The following is a 20,862-nucleotide window of genomic DNA, read 5'->3' as shown; positions in this document are numbered from 1 at the left end:
CAGATGATAACTGTGGATTTCCCATTGTTTTTGCAGCATATAGATAAAATAATGAGTACTCATGGAAAGCAAATTATGCAAGCCGTCACCCTTATTCTGGAAGGGGAGCATAACATTGAGGTCAAAGAGCAGGTATGTGTTCCCTTTTTTTTATTATTAATTTTTTTTTCTGAGAAATATCTTCTGAGTGTGAATACCAAAAAGGATCTTCATTGGGAGTCTCCTGAAATACTCAAATCTGCAAAAGACACAGTGCTGAGATGGAAGGTGCTATAGAGACAAAGATTTGAGGAGAAAGATCCTCCACCACCCCTGAAACTATTCAAGAATTCTTCCTCCCGGAATAGAAGAAAATATTACCAGAGTCTATAGTTTCACCCTTTGTGACATGCACTGTACACACTGTCCCTGTCTCCATAGGGAGTGTAACCTTTGATCATCCTAGACTGAGTCCACTCTTGGATATCGTTTCCAGCTTTCTGTATCCACCATGCTCTGAACTCAAATTCCTGCAACACCCTGATAAAATAATTCCTTATGCTGGAGTCGTTTTTCATTTTTTTACTCTAATGTATCCCTGTTCTTTATTTCTATCCCATACTTGTACTTTCTGTTGTCTTGCAGTAGGGCAGATTTAGGATAGGCATAAAAATACAGAGGCTGTGCGCTCATCAGGGGACAGTTTTAGAATTACTTTTCTATATTTTCTGGGATTTAGTATAGGATTTTTACATAGTATATGTTTTGTCATAAAAAGAAAGGTCACCTATAAACTTAAATTTCTAATACAAGATCTGAGGCAATGGTAATGTTCAACTTTCTGACATAGATGTTAGCTACATGATGTGTTCACTTTCAAAATTCATTGTGCTGTAAACTTATATGTGTGGAGGAAACTTGCCCAAGGTCATCAGTGGGGAGTTGAACCTAGGGTCTAACTGCAGGCCCATGCTCTGCATTTTCTGTGTTCCTGAATTAGAGTAATTCTGCAGGCTTCAGAAGAACAGTCCAAGAAGTAAGAATGGTAGGATATAGGAGCTATAATTGAATTTATGAGCAAAAAAGGCAGTAGATTTGACAAAGTGGTTTTAAGATGGACATTTTAGGTGATTTCTCTTAAAATTCAATAATAAACAACCATGTTTTCTGCTGAACAAAAATTTAACACAGAGAAACTATCATCTCAGACATCACTAAAACTAGGTTGAACATGATCCATTACTGGCACACAACAATGAAGAAGATGCATTGCTCAAAATAAACTATTCACCTGGGGGCGCCTGGTCTCAGTGTCAGGGTGGTGAGTTCAAGCCCCGTGTCAGGCTCCACGCCCAGCTATTTTACTTAAACTATTTTACCTGAAGAGCATAGGAATGAATTTTGTCTATAAAGACAGCTCACCTAGATAGAATTCTGCTAACTTGAAAAGTGAAGCAAGGCAAAAAGGTGAGGCAAGATTTGGATGAGGGCAAAAAAAAAAAAGGCCAATAACAGTAATGTGTTCTGACAGGATTCAAATTACACACTTTCGTACAGATTTTGGTGATGGTCCAGAAGTAGGTGATGATGGGGAGGCTTACACTGTCTGGTTGTTAGCTGGAAGTTTAGTCTTCTCAGACACTTCTGATAATTCAGCTTTTTTTTTCTTGAGGTATGTTGACGTACAGTAAGCTACATATATTTAAAATATATACTGTGGGGCGCCTGGGTGGCTCAGTCATTAAGCGTCTGCCTTCGGCTCAGGTCATGATCCCAGAGTCCCGGGATCGAGTCCCACATCGGGCTCCCTGCTCGGCGGGAAGCCTGCTTCTCCCTCTCCCACTCCCCCTGCTTGTGTTCCTGCTCTCGCTGTCTCTCTCTGTCAAATAAATAAAATCTTTAAAAAAAATTAAAAAAAATTAAATATATACTGTGATATGTTGACATATGTATATACCATGAAATGATCCCCACAATCAAGATAGTGAACTTATCTGTCGCTGTCCTTATATTGGGAAAAAGACAAATATGTCCATTGTTACCAGTCTTATTCAGCAGCATATTGGAGTTGCTACCAAATGCAATAAGACAAGAAAAAGAAAAGGCATATAAATTGGAAAAGAAGAAATAAAACTATTCCCAGACAGCATGAATGCCTATGTAGAAAATGCCATGGACTCATCAGAAAAAGCTAGAACTAATCAATGAATTAGCCAAGGCCACAAGATATAAAAATCAATTGTATTTTTAATATGCTAGCATGAACAAGTAGAATTTGAAATTTTAAAAACAGTACCATTTATAGTAGCTCAGAAAAAATGAAATACTTATGTATAAATCTCATAAAATATGTGCAGGATCTCTGTGCTGAAACAAAACACTGATAAATCAAAGACCTAAATAAATGGAGAGATATACCATATTAAAATGTCATTATGTATTATCCTTTACATATGTTGTTGGATTTGATTTACTGAAATTTGGTAAGGAATTATATTCATGAGAGATACTGATGTATAGTTTTCTTGTGATGTCCTTGTTTGGTTTTGATATTGATATTTGATTATTGAGATAATGCTTGCCTCAGGGAATGAGGTGAAGGTATTCCCTCCTCAGTTTTCTGTAAGAATTTGTGAAGCATTGGTATTCTTTCTTTCTTAAATTTTGGTAGAATGTACCAGTGAAGCCATCTGGAACCTGGTGTCTCTTTTGTGGAAGGGTGTATAGCTAAATTCTGTTTCTTTTATGGAAATAGGAGTAGTCAGGTTATCGATTTCTTCTTGTGTCAGCTTTGGTATTTTGTGTCCTTCAAGAATTTGTCCATTTCATCTGTTTCACATTTATTAACATAAAATTCTTCATAATATTCTCATTATCTTTTTAAAGTCTGTAGCATTCTTTGTAATATCCCCTCTTTTGTTCTTTATATTGATAATTCCTTTTTCCCCTCATCAGTCTGGCTAGAGGTTTATCAGTTTTTTTTTTTTTATCTTTTCAGAGAAGCAGCTTTTGGTTTCATTGATATTTTTTTTTCCCCTATTACTTTTCTATTTCTGTATTTCAGGGCAGGATAGATATTTTAAGTTTGTAGGCCATTCAGGCTCTGTGGCAACTACTCAACTGTGCTGTGCTAGCCTGAAAGCAGGTATAGACAATATGTAAGCAAGTAGACATGGCCATCTTCCAATAACATTCTATTTACCACACAGGGAGTGGGTTGGATTTGGTCCACAGGCCATAATTTGCCTATCCCTACTCCCTACTCTATCATTAATTTCCAGTTGTTCACATGAGTGAGTGTGTGTGTGTGTGTGGTGTGTGTGTGTGTGTGTGTGTGTAGCTTTTCTCTCTGCTCCCTAGCTTATATGTTAAATTGGCTTGGCCCAAGAACTAATTGATCTCTAACATTTATGGGGCTTTAAAACAGAACTGTAGCTCGCGCTGCCATGCTGTTCAAGCCTGAGGATGCATGGGTATATTCTAACACTCCAAGAAGGGGAATCACTTGCCTATCTTGCTGAACAAGTCTATTCTCAGAAATATTTCATGAAATCCCCTTCATATTCTGTATTAGTGGTTAAGAGAGGGGGTAGCTCTTCCCTAGATGAGGCTAAAGATGTTTGTCACTCCGTCCTCTTCCCAGAGGCAGCCTCTTTTTTTTCTTTTCTTTTTTTTTTTTTTTTTTCGTTCAAACCTCAGGACTCACTTCTTAATCAGTATATTAATCTAGGAAGAATAAGACTACACACTCTTTATGTTTGAAGCCTCAGGCCATAGGAAGAAAACAATCTCGTCAATTAGCTATAATCTGCAAGCTTAATTTGCTTAAGTCTACCAAAAGAAAGGTTAAGTTTGGAGAAAATTACTTGAATTTAGACCCCGTTCCCCCTTCTGATCACTTTCTTTGAGTGGTTCCTTACTGTTCTCCAGGGCTCAGTGTCGCTTCCTCCGAGAAGCCTTCCCTGACCTTTGCAGTATCAAGCAAGTGTACTTCATGCCTTTTCGGTCCTGTTTTTCCTCTGTCACAGCACAGTGAAATGTAATTGTGTGACCGATTCAAGATTAGGTAGTGTGTCTTATTCCTGTCTGACCCTAATGCCCTGCAGAGTGCATGCACATTGTAGGTGCTCAGTAAATGTTTGTTGAATTGCAGAGACTGGCATGGGCTCAGTTTCCTTTCCACAGTCCTTTCACCATTACTCTAAACATTGCCCTCCTCCTGGTCTGGCTGTGAGATTCCCAACAGCTGATAAGAAAGTCCTTCCAGTACCAGTGTGGTGATTATCTTCAAGTTACACTGTCCTGCCAAGTGTTACGGTCTCCCTCCAGTCTCATTAGGCCAGGCTCGACTAAGCTTCACACATTTTCCTTACCTTTCTGTTCCTCTAATCAGGTTTTAAAAAGTCAAGAAGTCCTAAATGCACATGGCTAGTGGACCAGTGTCCAGGCCTTCACCCAGAAGGTCATGAGCTTGGGAGCAAGAAGTATTTGGAGGGGGAGGGAGGGAAGTTGCAGCACCTATGATGCTTCCACCAAAGAGACTACGCTTTTGAAGAAACATTGTTGGGTTAGTAACAAGAGCTTCTCTTAGAAATGAAATAATAACAATTCACATTTTCCCTTTGATGTGTGTAAGACATGGCTGCCTTTACCCAGTGATGGCTTATGCCCCAAAAGAAACTACTGAAATGTTTGGGTTCTCTTTTGCCTAAGGTGGACTTTTGTTAAGTGTGGTTACTTTTGTTGGCAGTAATGTCAGGAGATAAGAAATCAGAGCATTCAGAGTAGAACCTGTGAGAATCCATGTACTTCAGATGGAAATTACCCAAGTTCTTGAGAGAGCTTGCATTTGGGGACTTCAGAGCTTTCCTGATCACCGGCCCTTTGTTCTTTTCCAGACACTGTGCATCTTAGCCAACATAGCAGATGGGACAACAGCAAAAGAACTTATTATGACCAATGATGACATCCTGCAGAAAATCAAGTATTACATGGTAGGCCTTTGTCCCTTTCACTGCTCTGTAGTAGCTGCATTAGGAGGCTCAAAACAAATTGTGCAGAGATTTTAAAAAAGAATAGACTACTCTGTCACAGATTCAGGGAACTGTCTTTCATTCTGAAGAAAAACACAGACACGAAGGCCTTGAAGCTTGTGCCATTTGGGCAGTACTACCACCCATTCATCACCTCACTCCCCACCTTCGTTGTTTCCTGATTGCCTCCTTAATCAGCGAAGACATCGGCTCTTGGTTTTCTTCCAGGGCGTCCAAATCCCTGTCTTCCCTCTCAAGGCTTCTCTCCGATGTGCATGACCTCTTAAGCCTCTGGTATCTCTGGCACTTGTTCTTTGACCTCTTTGCTTGCAAACACAGACTGCTACCTACTTGCAGACACCTAAGCCACCTATTGCCACGGCCATCCCATGAATCTTGTCATCACCAGAAACTGCCCATTGCCAAACCTGGCAATATTTTCATTCTGTCAGTGTCTCATAGCAAAACCCCAGCTGTGGGTGAACCTGTCTTCTTTTTGCCTGCCTGTCAGAGTCAGCAACTGCAGAGAAAGGCACAGAACCAGGCTGATTGGTATCGTGTTAATTTCCTGTTTACAAAACCCCTGTGGGTACTCAGCACCGCCTACTACCCCCTTGTGATTCTCCAGCAAGCTGACACCTCCCTTCTCCACGAGGAGGTGTCAGCTCCTCGTTTAAGTCTTTTCTCTCCCTCATCACTCTTAGTGGTGACCTCACCTTTTGTTTTGTTAAGAGAATAGAAGCCACAGTCCTTTAGTGGCTCCCTTTTGCACCTTGAATAACATCCATATCCCCCTTGTGATGGCCTGTGAAATCCTGCATGACCTGACTCATCCGTGTCCCAAATCCTGTCATTCCCCTTTCCTTTGTGGATTACATTGACCTCCTGTTCCGTGGAAAGGCCATGCGTGTTCTTTCCTGCCTCGGGACATTTGCACATGCTGGCTCATCTCCCTGGAACACTTTTCTCCCCCACTCCATCATGGCATGCCTTCTCACCTCTCAGATCTGAGCTCAACTGATACTTCCTCGTGGGCTCTTATCTATGTGGGTTATTCTTTGTTACTGCATTCTGTTCCCTTCAGAGCAGTAGCTCAATTATAGTGATACACATGTGTTTGTGTGCCTGAGTGTAAGTTCCATGAGGGCAAAGCTCCACGTGTTTTGTGTACATTTTTATATCTGTCACCTTGGACAATGCCTGGCATTTAGTATGTGCTCAGTAAATGTTGAGTGAAAACCTTACTGCTTCAACCAGGAACTCTCTTATCTTTCCAATCCCAGATCTACATAGCATCTCTAATCTTTTCAAAGTTACTCTTGATTTCCCATATCCACTGAGATATACCTATTTTTGTGCTGCTTTTCATAGCCAGACTTCTTAAAAGCATCTTCTGCACATGCTATCTCCTTCTTCACCTTTAAATTCATTCTAACCCATTTCATCTGGCCTCCACTGTCATCGCTCAGCTGAAACATCTCTGCTTAAGGTCTCCAGCGACCTCCAGGATGCCAAATCCAAAGGACCATTTTCTCTCCTAATCTCACCTCACTTACAGCAGCCTTCAACTCAGCTGACCATTTCCTCCTCCTAGAAACATTCCTTTCTCTTGGCTTTCAATACACTATCCCTCCCTGCTTAGCCCTAGTCCCTCTTCTTTTCTCTCCTACATGGTCTCCTGAGGTCTGTGATCTTTGTTGCACAATGGCATTTTCCAGGGAGCTTTCAGAGATGGTTGCATTGTCCATTTCCTTTCAAGATTCTGATTTAATAGGTCTGGGTTATAGCCTGGGCATCAGGGTTTTTAAAAGTTCCCCAGGCAGGGTGCCTGGGTGGCTTAGTCATTTAAGCATCTGCCTTCAACTCAGGTCATGATCCCAGGGTCCTGTGATTGAGCCCCTCATCGTGCTCCCTGCTCAGCAGGGAGTCTGCTTCTCCCTCTCCCCTTTCCCCTCCTCCCACTCATTCTCTCACACTCTCTCCCCCTCAAATAAATAAATCTTTAAAAAATTAAAATCTTGGAGCACCTGGGTGGCTAAGTCGGTTAAGCGTCTGCCTTTAGCTCAGGTCATGATCCCAGGGTCCTGGGATCGGGCCCCGCATCAGGCTCCCTGCTCAACAGGGAGCCTGCTTCTCCCTCTTCTCCCCACTCGTGCTTTCTGTCACTGTCTCTGTCTCTCTCAAATAAATACATATATACATACATACATAAATATCTTTAAAAAATTAAAATCTTTAGGGGCGCCTGGGTGGCTCAGTTGGTTAAGCGACTGCCTTCGGCTCAGGTCATGATCCTGGAGTCCCGGGATCGAGTCCCGCATCGGGCTCCCTGCTCGGCGGGGAGTCTGCTTCTCCCTCTGACCCTCCTCCCTCTCATTCTCTCTGTCTCAAATAAATAAATAAAATCTTTAAAAAAAAAAAAAATATTAAAATCTTTAAAAAAAAAATAAAAGTTCCCCAGGCAGCTCTTATGTACAGCTAGAGTTGAGAACCACTGGTTTAGGAGAATCGCATCCACTCCCATGCCTTTTACTATCATCTATATGCTTTTTTGGTTTCTGGGTTCTGGTCTAATAGTCAGTTTTGATAAATAGAATAGGTATTACAGTATTTATACTTTCCATAGTATCATCAATAGAAAACACAACCACAGTAATGGTTACTGGCCTTCAAAAGCCATGACAACGAGCTTTCATGATGGTACTTGCAGCTCTACAGATGCTGGTTCTTTTCTTAGTGGGGGTAGAGGGTAGAGGAGCAAGGTAAGAGGGTCACATGGAAGATACACTTCCAGATTTGTCTTCTGAACTCTGGACTCCTATATCCTCCTGCCTACTTTACATCTCCATGCACCTGTCTGATGCTTCCTGAAGTTGATGTTTAAAAATGAGTTCTTGGGGCGCCTGGGTGGCTCAGTCGTTAAGCATCTGCCTTCAGCTCAGGTCATGGTCCCAGGGTCCTGGGATCGAGCCCCGCATCAGGCTCCCTGCTCCGCGGGAAGCCTGATTCTCCCTCTCCCACTCCCCCTGCTTGTGTTCCCTCTCTCACTGTGTCTCTCTCTGTCAAATAAATAAAATCTTTAAAAAAAAATAAAAAATAAAAAAATAAAAATAAAAATGAGTTCTTAAATATCTCCCCTAAACCTAAATTTCTTCTCTCCTGTTCTTTCCTATCTCAGTACAGTGGCTCTGCCATCTATCCTGTTGCTCAAACCTGGGAGTCAATCATGATTTCTCCAGCTCTTTCACCTCATTAATGCGATTTATCAGCAGGTCCTGTCAGCCCTTCCTCCAAACGTGATCTGGATTCTGTTTGCTTCTTTCTATCACCACTGCCCTCACCCTGGACCAAGCCATGGCATCTCATGCCTGGTTGACCATAATAGCCTCCTAGACACTTCCGCATTGTCATCCAATCCCTTCAGCCCAGGTGACCTTCTAGAAATGTAAATCAGATCTTTACTTTCCACTGCTTAAATCCTTCAGGAGCTTCCTATCAACTCAGAGCAAAATCTAAAGTCCTTTCTCTAGGGCCCAGAAGGGCCCACAGTTTAGCCACACCTCCTTCCCTGAGCTAATGTTGCTCCACTTTACCTTCTCAATATGAATGAGCTCTACAGCTCCTTCGTACTTCAGACCTTTTCAGGAACTTTTCCTTCCTCTCAGTGCCCCTAGGCCCTTGCTCTTTGCACAGCTGGCACCTTCCTACCCTTTAAGTCTCTGCTTAAGTGTTGCCTCCTTCAAAGAGATCTTTTCTGTGCTCTCTACCTAAATTATGTTCCCACCTCTCCACTCTCCACTTTTCTCCACAGCAATTTGTTTCCTCAAAAAATATGTATTGAATGAACTTATACATTGTAAACACTTATTTTTGTACTGTGTATAAGTTCATTTATCCCCCCTATTCATGACCTGAGGCTGAGAGCAAATGATAAATTTTGTTCCGTCTTGACTTTGTGGAGCCCAAACTGGGCATCTCTTTAAAAGTCTTGGCAGGTAAAAGGAAAAGAGAATCACCAGCCGTAGAATTCTAGTGAAGAAAGCCATGTCGTCCACTTCTTGTCTCTGCGTAGTTGAAATATAGTCCTACTTGGCAAAATAAGTCCATCTGATCCTCCAAGAAACTGTTGAGCATATTATGCCACTGATAATTCCCTAGAAATGCATGTTATTTAAAAGTACAGGGGACTTTTTTTTAACTGAGCAATAGGAAAATCATCTGTAGAGATTGTTTTACAATTGGGTCCTCTGTTGTGTTGGAAAAAGCACTCCATATGGCTAAATGATCCAACTTAAGCAAAAGTGGTTGTACTTTTAGTACATAAAGAAAAATAAGAATTGTGTTTCAGAAGAATAGGAGGCTCTTTAACAATAGTAGAAACATTAGATGAATCAAGTAAAGACTCAGGTTTTGGGGGACAACCCCCCAAATAAGAGTAATTTGAATCAGATAATCAATAGCTGAATACCAAAGCCACATTCATCCTATTTATTGGCCATTGGTGACCTGAATGTTTCCTGATGTAGATCAAGCGTAGCCTAAGTCTAAAGCATAGACCTGTCCTATGCCAGTTTGTGTGCATGGATAGAGTGATAAATTGCAAACTATAATTACAGCCCTAAAGGTGTTTGTTTGGCCTGTCAGAGGGTTTCTAAAATTTGAATGTGAATATCTTTTGGCAAGTCTTCACTCCCCAGTTTACCAAATTTCCCACCACTCTCTCTTGTCTTTAGCACAACCCATTTACCCATTAGTGCTAACTTTGTGACCCCTCAAGACATTTGAGTTTGAGGGCCCTGCTTCACACTTTTAGCCTATTGGAATTGCCTATGGTATGTTACCAAAAAAATTCCTCAAATCAGATTGCCTCCATATTTTTTCTTTTTCTGCATCAAATAGGGTCATTCACATGTGAAACTGCAGCTTGCCGCTATGTTTTGTATATCAAACCTCATATGGAATGAAGAGGAAGGTAAGAGATTGGTGAGATCTGTTTTGAGGACAATTATGGGAGGGAAGGTAGCAGATGTCCCTGAGATCCTAGATGCAGGCATCATTCAGTGGGTCCTGAGCATTCCTTCAAGTTAACCTTGGTATGAGAATCCATGGGACTAACCAGAGTTGGCTGGACAGTTAACACTGAGCCCCACCTTGAAGTCAACACTGCAGGAGATTACAGAGGATGGAGGTAAAGGAGACCCTAGAGAAATAAGTGGCAGTCCATGCCCTTGAGAGAGCTGAGGAGGAGGTTACGGGGATGTACTTGAAGAAGATGAGAGGTGGGAGTGGATGGGCAGATTGGTCTTTCATTGTGTGCAGAGGGACACTTGTAAGGGTTACAGGCATATAAGCTTAATGAGGAAGAGGGTGCCTTGGTGAGAAATGAGAAATACACTGTGACTAGTGAAGCAGCCAGTCTATAAGGTAGCGTCTGTGAATCAGAGGTCCTCCATCTTGACTGCATAATAGACTCACCTGAGGATTTTTGCACCAGACCAATTTAATCAGAATTTCTGGGAGGCGGGTTGCAGGCATAAGTTTTATTTTTGGTTTTTTTTTAATTCCCCAGGTGATTCCAATGTAGCAAACAAATATGGAAGAGCAGTTGTTCTCAGTGCTGGGCTCATTGCATAAGAATCACCTGGGGAACTTTTTAAAATGCAGATTTATGGTTTTTACACCTAGAGATTCTGGTTCACTGGGTCTAGAGGAGCTCAGTGCGTGAGTGAGTCACTGCAGGCACTTTTCTTCATGGGAAGGAAAGACTCCAAGAGGATTACTCTACCCAGCAGCTGTGTTTAGAACAAAGTGGAAGGAGGAAAAATTGGATTCAACATATAGGCCTAGAGACCAAGTACCATCCAGGTGCCAGGGAAACAGAGCCACCCTCAAGGAGGTCCTAGTCTAGTTGGAAGATAGGACAGAGCAGTATGAAGTTGGAACTGCCACATGCTAAACAAGAGGCAGCAGGAAGTGCTGGGAGGTCAGAGGAGTGTGGAAGAGAAAAGAAGGAAAAATAAGACCTGTCTGGAGTAGGAAGAGCCTGACTTGATATGTCCAGACAGAAGATACGAAGATGGGGCCAATGGCAGAGGGCCTTGTGCCAGGCTGAGGAATCTGACCTTGACCCTGTAGTCCATGGAGAAATTAATCTATCAGCAGAACCCAGGATGGACTGCAAGAAAGAGGGTCAAGGAGCAGAGAGACCAGTTAGAATGTTGTTAGAGGATCCAAGCATGAGGCAATCCAACTTCATTGGGGATGAGGGGGATGGAAGGGTGGGGAGTAAAGGACCCTGGTAATGCTCTAGATTGTTGATTGCACATCAAGGAGAGCAGTTGCCTGGGTCATGTCCCCAGTAACCTGTTAGCTTTAATCTCTTAGGTTCACAAGAACGCCAGGATAAGTTACGAGACATGGGCATCGTAGATATTCTACACAAACTGAGTCAGTCACCAGATTCAAACCTTTGTGACAAGTGAGTATCAAAGGAAAAGGACCTTGTTTTGGGGTATGTTGGATTCTTTTATGAAAGGGTTTGGCTTGCTTAGTAATTTACGTTGCCAAACTTAAAATCTTTTAGATTCTTGAGTTCCCTTCTTAATCTTCTATGAGCCAACTGTATGGCTTTTGAATAAGAAATAAACTAATAATTAGCAAATTATTAAAGATTCTCATCTTACTGTGAGTTAACATGAGCCTGAGCCATCTTAGTGTATATCTGGAGAGGATCCAGGGATCATTCTCTTGACATTAAAATAGAAAGGAAGGCCAATAATAAAAACATCCATTATCTCAAGATCTCACTGAACGCCTGCCTTGTGTAAGCCTGGCCTGGCTGCTGAGAATATGGCAGTGACCACTGAGGGGTTCCTGTCTTCACCATTTACTGGGAGAGGCAAAATCATAATCAGAGATCCCTCTACCCTCAAAATAGCCAAAAATGTTCTTCCTGGCTGTGTACACTCCCTCCTACCACAGCCTTCACTCTACAGCTTGCTTTCATGCTCCCCCAACCTGTCCTCCAGACACACCTGCCCTCTTGCAGTGTCACATCTTCACGCATTTACACATTCTGTTCCATCTGGTTTGCCATCCCAGGCCCCTCTCCTCTGAATTCCCCATTCATTCAGCAAATATTTTTTGAATACTAACCTCTACCAGGGACTGTTCTAGGCATTGGAGATATAATGATGAATAAAATTGATGAAGTCCTTGCCCTCGTGGAACTTACATTCTAGTACAAAAGACAGACAAATGAATATGTAATATGATAGCAGGTCATGAGATGTACTATGAAGAAAAATAGCAAGGTGAAGGAATGAAGAGAAGGAAGGTTCTTCTCAGATAGATTAGCCAGTAAAGGCCTCTCTGAGGATGTGACATTTGATCGAAGACCTGGATGAAATGAGATAGTCTGCCAGGCAGATGTTCCAATGAATAGTATTCCAGGCAGAGGGGACAGTGAGTGCAAGGCTCTGAGGCAGGAACAAGGTTGGCATGTTCAGGAAACAACAGGAAGGCCAGTGGAGCTGCAGAAAAATAAATGAGGGGCAGGGTGGTAATAAGTGCACTCCAGGGAGCAAGTGGAAAACTTTGTCGGCCATAGTCCGGACTTTGGATTTTATTCAGAGTTTAATAGGAAGTCGTTGGAGAGTTTTGAGCAGAAGAGACCCTATCTGACTTGAATTTGTATAAAATCACTCTGGTGGCTCTGTAGAGAATCACCTGGGCAAGAACGGAAGCAGGGAGAGCAGTTTAAGACTACTGTAGTCCTGTAGGTAAGAGATGGGGGTGGCAGTGGTAGAAATACTGAGAAGTGGTCAGATTCAGGATTTAATCTAAAGATAGAGAAAACAGGATTTGCTCAAGGATTCAATATGTAGGATATTAAAGAGAGGAAAGGAAAATGCCTGGGGTTTTAGCCTGAGCAACTGGATAGGGTGTTGCCATTTACCAAGATAATGAGGAATACAAGAGAAGTAGGTTGGGGTAGGGAGAAGTGAGGGTTCTTGTTTGGACATGCCAAGTTTTGGATGCTATTAGATATCCAAGGGACTTCTCAGGATAATGGGGCTGAGGGTATAAACTAGGAGAGTATATAAAGCCATGGAGCTGGATAAAGTCACCTAAGGAAAGAAAGAGGAAAGAAGACAGGAAGGCTAAGGACTATGCTCTGGAGCTCTCCAGCATTTAGGGGTAAATGAAAAAGATCCAGCAAAGGAAAGGAAGGAACAACCAGTGAAGTAGGCAGAGACCCAGGCACAGCAGTTGTCCTGAAAGCAAGGGAAGAGAATGCCTGGACAGTGGCCATTTATCCTTCACAACTCAGATCAGGTTGTCACCTTCTCCAGAAGATCTTGCCTGATCCATTCTCCACCCTAGGCTTTGTCAGGGGACCCCTTCTGCCAGGGACTCCTGTAGCACCCATAAGACATACCACACTGTTGTCATGGCTGTCAGCTTGCTTGTCTGCCCCACTGAAGGGAAAAGGCACTTGGTAATTGCTCCTTAAGTGAATGGCTGTGCCCGACTCTGGAGCACACAGAGCAGGCTGGGCCCCTGCCTCCCTGAAGTTTGCCATCCAGTGGGTTAAAGAAGACAAATCCCCCAAATAATTGCGGCCCAAGGCTGCTGCTCAGCTGAGTGTCCCATCAAAGGCAACTGAAAGCTAGGCACTCGCCGAAGGCTGGATTTGAGCTGTACTTTGAGGACTGGCACCCGTGCCTCCACCTCCATAGTGGTAGTAGCGGCTGCTGACTTAAGCGGTGAGCTCGGTCAGCCCGTCTCTCCTGGTTGAGGGCCACATCGTTCCCTGGGTTTCTTTTCTCATGTTCGTCCAGAAATGAAGATAGTTGTGCTCGAAATCATTTCTAGGATGACCTGGAACGTTAAAAGAGGCCTCACTAGCAGGATGTACAATAGGTTTCAGCCCTGGCCTACAATGGTTTAGATCTGTCTGGTGCTGTTTCCCCATATTTGTATGGCACATAAGTTTTCAGCAGTTCTTAAACCGCGTTAAAAGAATCAAGGTTTGAGCTACCCTGCCTAAGTCCATCGAAGGAAAGATGATCTTGCCTCAAGAACCATGCAACTGAAAGACTCCTTAGATATTAAGAGATAGCAGGAGGATAATAAGGTTACAGTCTCTGAGGTCTAATATAACAAACATAGGTAGCCCCTGAGAAAGATTCAGAAGGAGTCTGAATTGGTAGTTCTCATTTTAGTCAAAACCTTTAGTCTGTTACCTAAAGAAGACATCTCTCAGGTTCCTTCTGTCTTTAAGGCTTTGTGATCCTTTGACTTTCAAACACTTAACAGATGAGGAGCTATTGCCAACCAGCCCTTTCCACCTTAGGCTCAGAGTGTCTTGGGACTGTGCGGTGAGGTAGATGATCATTAAGAGGTAGCCTGTGGCATCATTCATAAGCTTGTTTCTGTAGGAAAATGACCTTGTAGAACCCAACTCACTTATAACTTGGAGACCATCTGTATGGGGCTTTCCATTTTGATGGATTGGACTATATAGTCTTAGATAATTGCAAGAACATTTCCCTTAGTATCCACTTTTAAAACCGTAGGTCATACCCATTACTTCACTATAGAGACTGCACTTGCATCCAGCGTATTGCATGCCCAGTCTACCTTGGCTTACTTTCATCAGCTAGTAGTAACTGAACATTTTAGCCATTTCTTTCTATAACCTAGCAGGGGAGACCATTGCTAAAACTTGACTTCCTAATTCCCACAATTGTAGCCTCTTGAGAACCTTTACCAAGCTCATGATTGGAGTAGTCAAGGAGGCCTCCTCAGTCCCAGCTCAAAGGAAGACCCTTTTACAAGGATCAGGATGCACCCATCCTGTGTGGCTGTCATGAGACATTACATCTCTTCTTCTCCAACTAGCTGTCTTCTTCCCCAACCACCCTAACAACCTACCTCCTATGCCAGGTCAGTGTCCGCAGGCATGATGAGAAGAATGAGATGAAACTATAACCTCCTTCCTCAATTTGAAGGCATTTGAACCATGAGACAGTCTTGGGTTGTGAGCACTAGGCCCCCCCTGCACCTTCTAATCAACACCTGAAGGCCTCTCCCTGGGTCAGTTTTCCTCTTAGCTTCCCAGAATCCTAAGTGTCCTCCCCAGTGTCCTGCAGCACCAGCTAAAAACCTGCATGGCAGTAGGAGAAAGTAAAGAATTCCAGACCCATCGTGGCCAAATGCCAGTGACAAAGGGAAACTAGAATTCACTGCAGCAGGTGGAAGGACAAGAGCAGCCCTTCCTAAGAGAACCTCAGGAAGAGGAATGTAGCCAGCATGGGTTTGAAGTTATCTGCTGACCACAGATCTCTGCCCCTTACGGTATTCGCCCAGCTGGGCTCACCCCAATTCCCTTTGGGGATCTTTTTAGACTCCCCCCCATTACCATCTTTGAGCCACAGGATTTTTGCCTTAATTACACTTCAGAGAGGATGGCTAACAGGAACTTTGTGATTTCAGGGCAAAAATGGCACTGCAGCAGTACCTGGCGTGATGGGAGCGCCCCGGGCACCTGCAAGCATCCCCCGTCCTTGTTCAAGGAAGTACAGGAACTAGCCTCATTTGATTCCTTCTATTTGCACAAGTCACCTTGGACTGCAGGGAGCTGTTTTGCAAAAGCAATTTGGTAGGCTTAGATCTCAAATTCATCTTGAGAACGTTTTTTTGAGGTAGTAATTTCCTCAGAGGACTATTGTGTTTTATTTTGGGTTTTTTTTTTCTGAGCTACCTGGACTCTTTATTAGAACAATCAGTCATTTTCCTTTGGACCTACAATTTTTTGCCTATGCTGCAGCCACTTTGTGAGTGAGAATGAATGTGTCTCTGCACACATAGGTGTGTGTGCGTGTGTGTGCACATGGGTCAGAATGAATGGATGTGTGTGTGTGTGTGTGAGGGATACCTCAAATTTTTCTTTTCTTATTTTGTGTGAAAATCTCTTTTCTACAGATTTTCCAGGGTTTAAGCATTGCTTGCTGTATAAAAAACTTTACTGAATTATATACAGTTTGAATGAAATGTTATTTTAAAAACAAAACAATTGTTAAGTGTTCCATAAAGGTTATGTTGAATTTTGGTCAGATGAATATTTGTAAGTAAAAAATATATGCATTTCTGAACCTCAACTTACATAGATTTTCTTTATAAAAAAAACAAAAAAACAAAAAACAAACAAAAAGGTTGGCTGTAGTTGGCCTGGAGTAACAGGCATGATACATGGTGCTGTGCAAAATAGTAAGCTAGCATCTTACTGCCGTCAATATCAGCAGGTACAGAGCCTCTTTTCAGCCTAATTCAATAAGCTCTCAGGCTTCCAAGTCAGATGGACAGGGTGGAGTGGAGTGAGGCAACAGATTCACCATAGGATTTTTGAACCATCAAGGGGAAATATAACTACTGATAGTGAAAGCCCAGCCCTGACTCTGGCAGGCTACACTTGGCAGGAACTGGGCACCAAGAGCCTCCCAACGGCCCTAAATCCTGCCATTGGTGTAGCGATATCTGGCAGGATTTAGAGCCAGTCATGAAACCTTATGCTCAAACTAAAGTAGGTCATCACTTCCTGGAAACAAAGTCCGATCACCTTGTGCTTCCTGAAACAGTATATATCACTGTGAAACTAAAGAATGCTCTACAGACTCCTCTGTAGAGAGAAGCGAAGAACAGGATAGTTTAGAAAGCTGTTTTTCTCTTAGCTATACTCAGCTAAAATTCTACTAGTCGCTCAGGACTGCTATTCAGTGTGCTTTTGTAAAATGAGATCAAAATTTGAGTAAGACATGTGGCTGAGATCTTTTCCTGCATGAAGCCCAAAGCACTGAAGTTTGAGCGAGGGAAAGGGACTCTCCCCAGAGGATGGAAGATGGCTTCTTGTACCACCAGTGCTCCTTCACCCTTCTGCAGCCCTTAGCTTGGCACCTGGCTCCAGCTTCTGGGGCAGCTTCAAGGTGAACTCCACAGAGGTTGCTCTTGACTGTTTGGAGGAACAACCAGCCTGCCTTTCCCTTTGCTAACAGAAGTTCAGAGGCATTGCGGCCCAGAATCGAGGTCTGTGGTGGAGAAGCTTGCCATGAGTGTGTGCCACTGGCAGAGTCCCAAGCCTACCAGCCACTCCTGATGGGGTTGCGCACACCGAGGCCACCCCATCACCAGCCTGCACCTTCCTTGGAGGATTTAAATATGTTTGATTGCAAATGAATGTTTTTAAGTGTATTTAATGCAATTTTTCCTGTTCTCAACATGATCACCCAAGATCCAAACACAGAGATTTCCAAGTTGTTATTTTTTTTTTTTTTAACATCACCAATTTAAAAATCTGTCACAACAGGGACTTGGGTTTTGTGCGGCCATCAGAGTGCTAATGTGAGAAGGCCAGTTTAAAGAGAATTGAGTTTATTGGGAATAAAGCCTTATTTAGGCCCACTCATTGACGCTTCTAGTACTGAGAAAATATCCTTGGTTGGCATTTGTAACACAAACACTATAGAGTTGGTGTTTAAAAATACCAGGTAAATATTAAGGAAACCAATAATGAATTGCTGAGACAATCTTGAACCCAGATAGCATTAGAAAGCTGAAAGCCCAATGAAATAACACTTTCACACTTAAACTCTGTGGATAAATCTTGCCTGTGGCTATAAACAGATGGTCAAAGAAAAAGTGCTTTACTATAATTAACTTTTCTGATTTGAATGAAGGAAAAATGTATTTATTAAAACAAAGCTGTTTGCTGCTTTAGGCAGGTGCAGTGTTCAGTCAGCAAGGAAGTGGGAGGAATGGGGCGTGGTCTGTTGTCCACCCGAGTCCTTCACTAAGCTTCTCGCTCTCTCTAATACTGCATTCTGTTTCTCCTTTTGTGCCCTGATTGTAACCCAAAATTTATGAACTAGAAAAGAATGTCCAATTTAATAAGTTGCATTTTTTTTTCCTTAAGCACTTTATGCAGAACAATACATGTTCTTCTGGTAGTGTTTGGATAATATGATTTTAACACATGCTAATAAAAGCCAAGAAAAAAATCATGGCAACTTCTAAAAAGGAGTCTGTTTTCCGAATGTCTAGAACATTAGGAAACATTGGAAGATAATGTGTCCCGGCTTTTGGAACTTACGATTCTTGGTGAATAAGAGGCCAGGGAGTGACTTTGCATTTCAGAGTGGGGGCCAGTGCCCTGTGGTAGTTACAGCTATGCTATAGGGGGCATCTGCAGCAGTCTGGGAACCCCTCTCCTTGGCCTCCTGAAGTCTAGCAGACCTTTCACAGGTGGCCACTCCCAGCCACCAGGACCTCCCCAGTGTTGTGTCCACTGCCTCCATCCTCTCCTCAGCCCCTTACGTACGCCACACTTCCACTGCCACTACTCACTGGCCTCAGGCCCAGAATTTGGCGGATGACCAGCGGCCCCAACAAGCCACTGCTCCCCTTTGCAAGGATGCCCATGTGCTCTTCATGGACTGCACACTCTTCTCCCCATCTCTAAAATGTAGAGAAGCACCTCTTCCCTCTTGGCCTCCCTAGAAACAGAAAGCCAAGGACATCTACCCCGGAGTGTGGGGGTTGGGGAGAGAGCGTGGGGGGTGGTGAGGTGGTTGGCAGGGGAGGGAATTCCCTTGCCACAGGGCAAACATGAAAGTGAGACCTGGGAAATGGGAGACTGACCCCAGATTCTAATGGAGAGCTGACAGGAGGAGGTCCCAACACCTTGCCACTTGGGATAGGGGCTGGTGCTGCCCCAGTCCTGCTCCTTTGCACATTTCTCCTGATTGTTGGGCAGAGAGGCCTGTGTCCATTTCCAGCATGAGGGTAGTTTTGGTTTACGCCCTGGCTTCTGGGAAAACTGGGAACCCCTGTCTCAAGGGCCACATCGTGGCCTACGTAGTCACCTTTCCTCCCTATATTTATGCAGCCCCTGACTCCTGGCCTTGGCTCTGCTGGGCAGTCGGCCCTCTCGCTGAGTGGAGAGCCAGAGCCAGTCATTAGAAAGGAACCACCCTCTTTATTTCATGCAGTGGGGCTTGCCTTCCACCCTATCAGGCATTCACACCCAGGAGCTGAGAGGTCTTAATGCCCAAAACAGCACCCATTCTGCATGCCCTGGTTTGCTTCCATTGTAGGAAGCCAGGCCCAGGGCCTCTGCTAAGGAGTTCCATCCTCAGAGTGGGCTGACATTTTAGCCACTCTCATGAGGCTTCTCTCCTCCAACACCCCCCCCCCGCACCCCTGTTACTTCTGCTTTGAACCTTCCAGACTCTTAAGAAATGCTCTACCAAGTTATAGATGGAAAGTATGTGTCCCCACTTCTCCCCCTCTAGTGCCCCTCCTGCCTTCCCCTCTCCCAGCTCCACCACTCCCAGCTACTTCCTGGGGAGGCTTAAAGGTCATCACAGACAGCAACACGCATCACCCCTACAGTCTCAGTTCCGCCACCTACTCTTCCTCTCCCCCCACTGCTTTCAGAGGCCTTGGGCAGACCATTTCTCATCTCTCCACTGGTGGAAGATCCTTGGCTTCCCAGCTTCTGGGGAGATCAGATAGCGGTCAGCTGGGTGCACCCCCAAGTAGCTCATTCAGAGGCACGCAACACCTGTGTGTGTAGAAGAGGTGCAGGGTTCTAATGCCCCTGCTCCTCCAAGGCATTGAATCCCCCTCTTGAGCCCACTCACAAAGGAAAGAGCACAGTCCCATGGTGGGCTGAATATCTGGAGGTCTGGAACAGTGGATTCAATTTTCCTGACATCCCGTTAGGGAGGGACCCTCTGAGTACATTGTTTCTCATGGAGGTCAGTACAGATGCTAACGAACACAACGGGCATGCATGTTCGCATCTAAAGGTGACAGTCATGGGGAATGCAGCCACCCACCCAGAGTCACAGGACTTGCTACCCGCTTCACACAGCCTGACTCATCCTTCCGTCCCCAGTGCCAGCATAGCATTGGAATAAAGAGTAATGCACCCATGAAGAGCAGTCTTCTGGGAGCTAACTGCGCATTTAAAGAACTTCAAGTCATAGAGCAGAGTCTTCTGGAGAAAACCAGCAAATGAAAGGAAATCGCTAACATTTGCCTTGGGGGGTAGAACACAGCCTTTTCCTCAGAGAGGAAATTGGATGCCTGGGCTTAGTGAATTTTCAAATGGACCAAAGAGCAAACTAGCAGGAGGGAGTAGCTATCCATGTTACTGTTCACAGGGGTAATAATAGTTACTTTTTTATTGAAAACCTTCTGTGAGATTTTCAACCTCAAGGGCACAGCCATGGAAGGATGGGCTCAACCAGGTGATGTAGCGAAAGCTGGAGGCAACTTGGCTCCACTGGGAGCTCTCAGACTTTAAAATTAGGCAGTAGCCAGAATCAGAAACCAAAGAAATGGGGGGAGGGAGCATCAAGAAAATCAGATGAACCCTGGTTCCAAATGTAACTCCCAAGCATTTCTTTATGAACATGGCCTGATTCATGGAGAACCTCAGGTGGCCAACTGGGCAGCGTTGCAGGACTATCCCCGTGACTGGGTAGGCAGCAGGAAGATTAAAGCCAATTTCTATCTGCCTCCACATCCATATGCCTGGAAGTGTTATAGCCAGTCTTTTTGCACTGTTTTCAAGTTCATAGTTACCAACTTGAACTTTAAACTTGTTTAGTCCACAAAGTAGATTTATTATTGGGGCAACACTGTCCTGTGTAACTCAGTATCCCCTGAGATGTCACCATATCACGCCAGGGTAAAATAACGGATGTCCATTTATTTTATAAAATCCCAGAGGTAGCAAAAAACAAAAGCAAAAAACTATGTATTCTATATACTGTTTAATAAG

At 43.7% G+C, this 20,862-nt stretch overlaps 1 protein-coding gene across 2 annotated transcripts in view; it reads left to right on the top strand.

The window, feature by feature from the left end:
- Positions 1 to 18,091, top strand: part of ARMC8 (armadillo repeat containing 8) — a 106,333-nt gene extending 88,242 nt beyond the window's left edge. Inside the window, exons 18-22 of one of the 2 annotated variants that reach the window (XM_044915453.1) lie at positions 37 to 132; positions 4,878 to 4,973; positions 9,912 to 9,984; positions 11,397 to 11,490; positions 15,513 to 18,091. In XM_044915453.1, coding sequence (XP_044771388.1) covers positions 37 to 132; positions 4,878 to 4,973; positions 9,912 to 9,984; positions 11,397 to 11,490; positions 15,513 to 15,546 — 393 coding nt within the window. In that variant the 3' untranslated portion in view covers positions 15,547 to 18,091. The remainder of the gene's footprint in view (positions 1 to 36; positions 133 to 4,877; positions 4,974 to 9,911; positions 9,985 to 11,396; positions 11,491 to 15,512) is intronic. The other variant, XM_021678753.1, reaches the window with a different exon arrangement.
- The last annotated feature ends 2,771 nt before the right edge of the window (positions 18,092 to 20,862 follow it).

This window comes from Neomonachus schauinslandi, chromosome 1 (genome assembly GCF_002201575.2).
Source record: "Neomonachus schauinslandi chromosome 1, ASM220157v2, whole genome shotgun sequence".
Classification (NCBI taxonomy): domain Eukaryota; kingdom Metazoa; phylum Chordata; class Mammalia; order Carnivora; family Phocidae; genus Neomonachus; species Neomonachus schauinslandi.
Note: the sequence above shows the minus strand (reverse complement) of the source record. Positions and strands in the feature narration are given on the sequence as shown.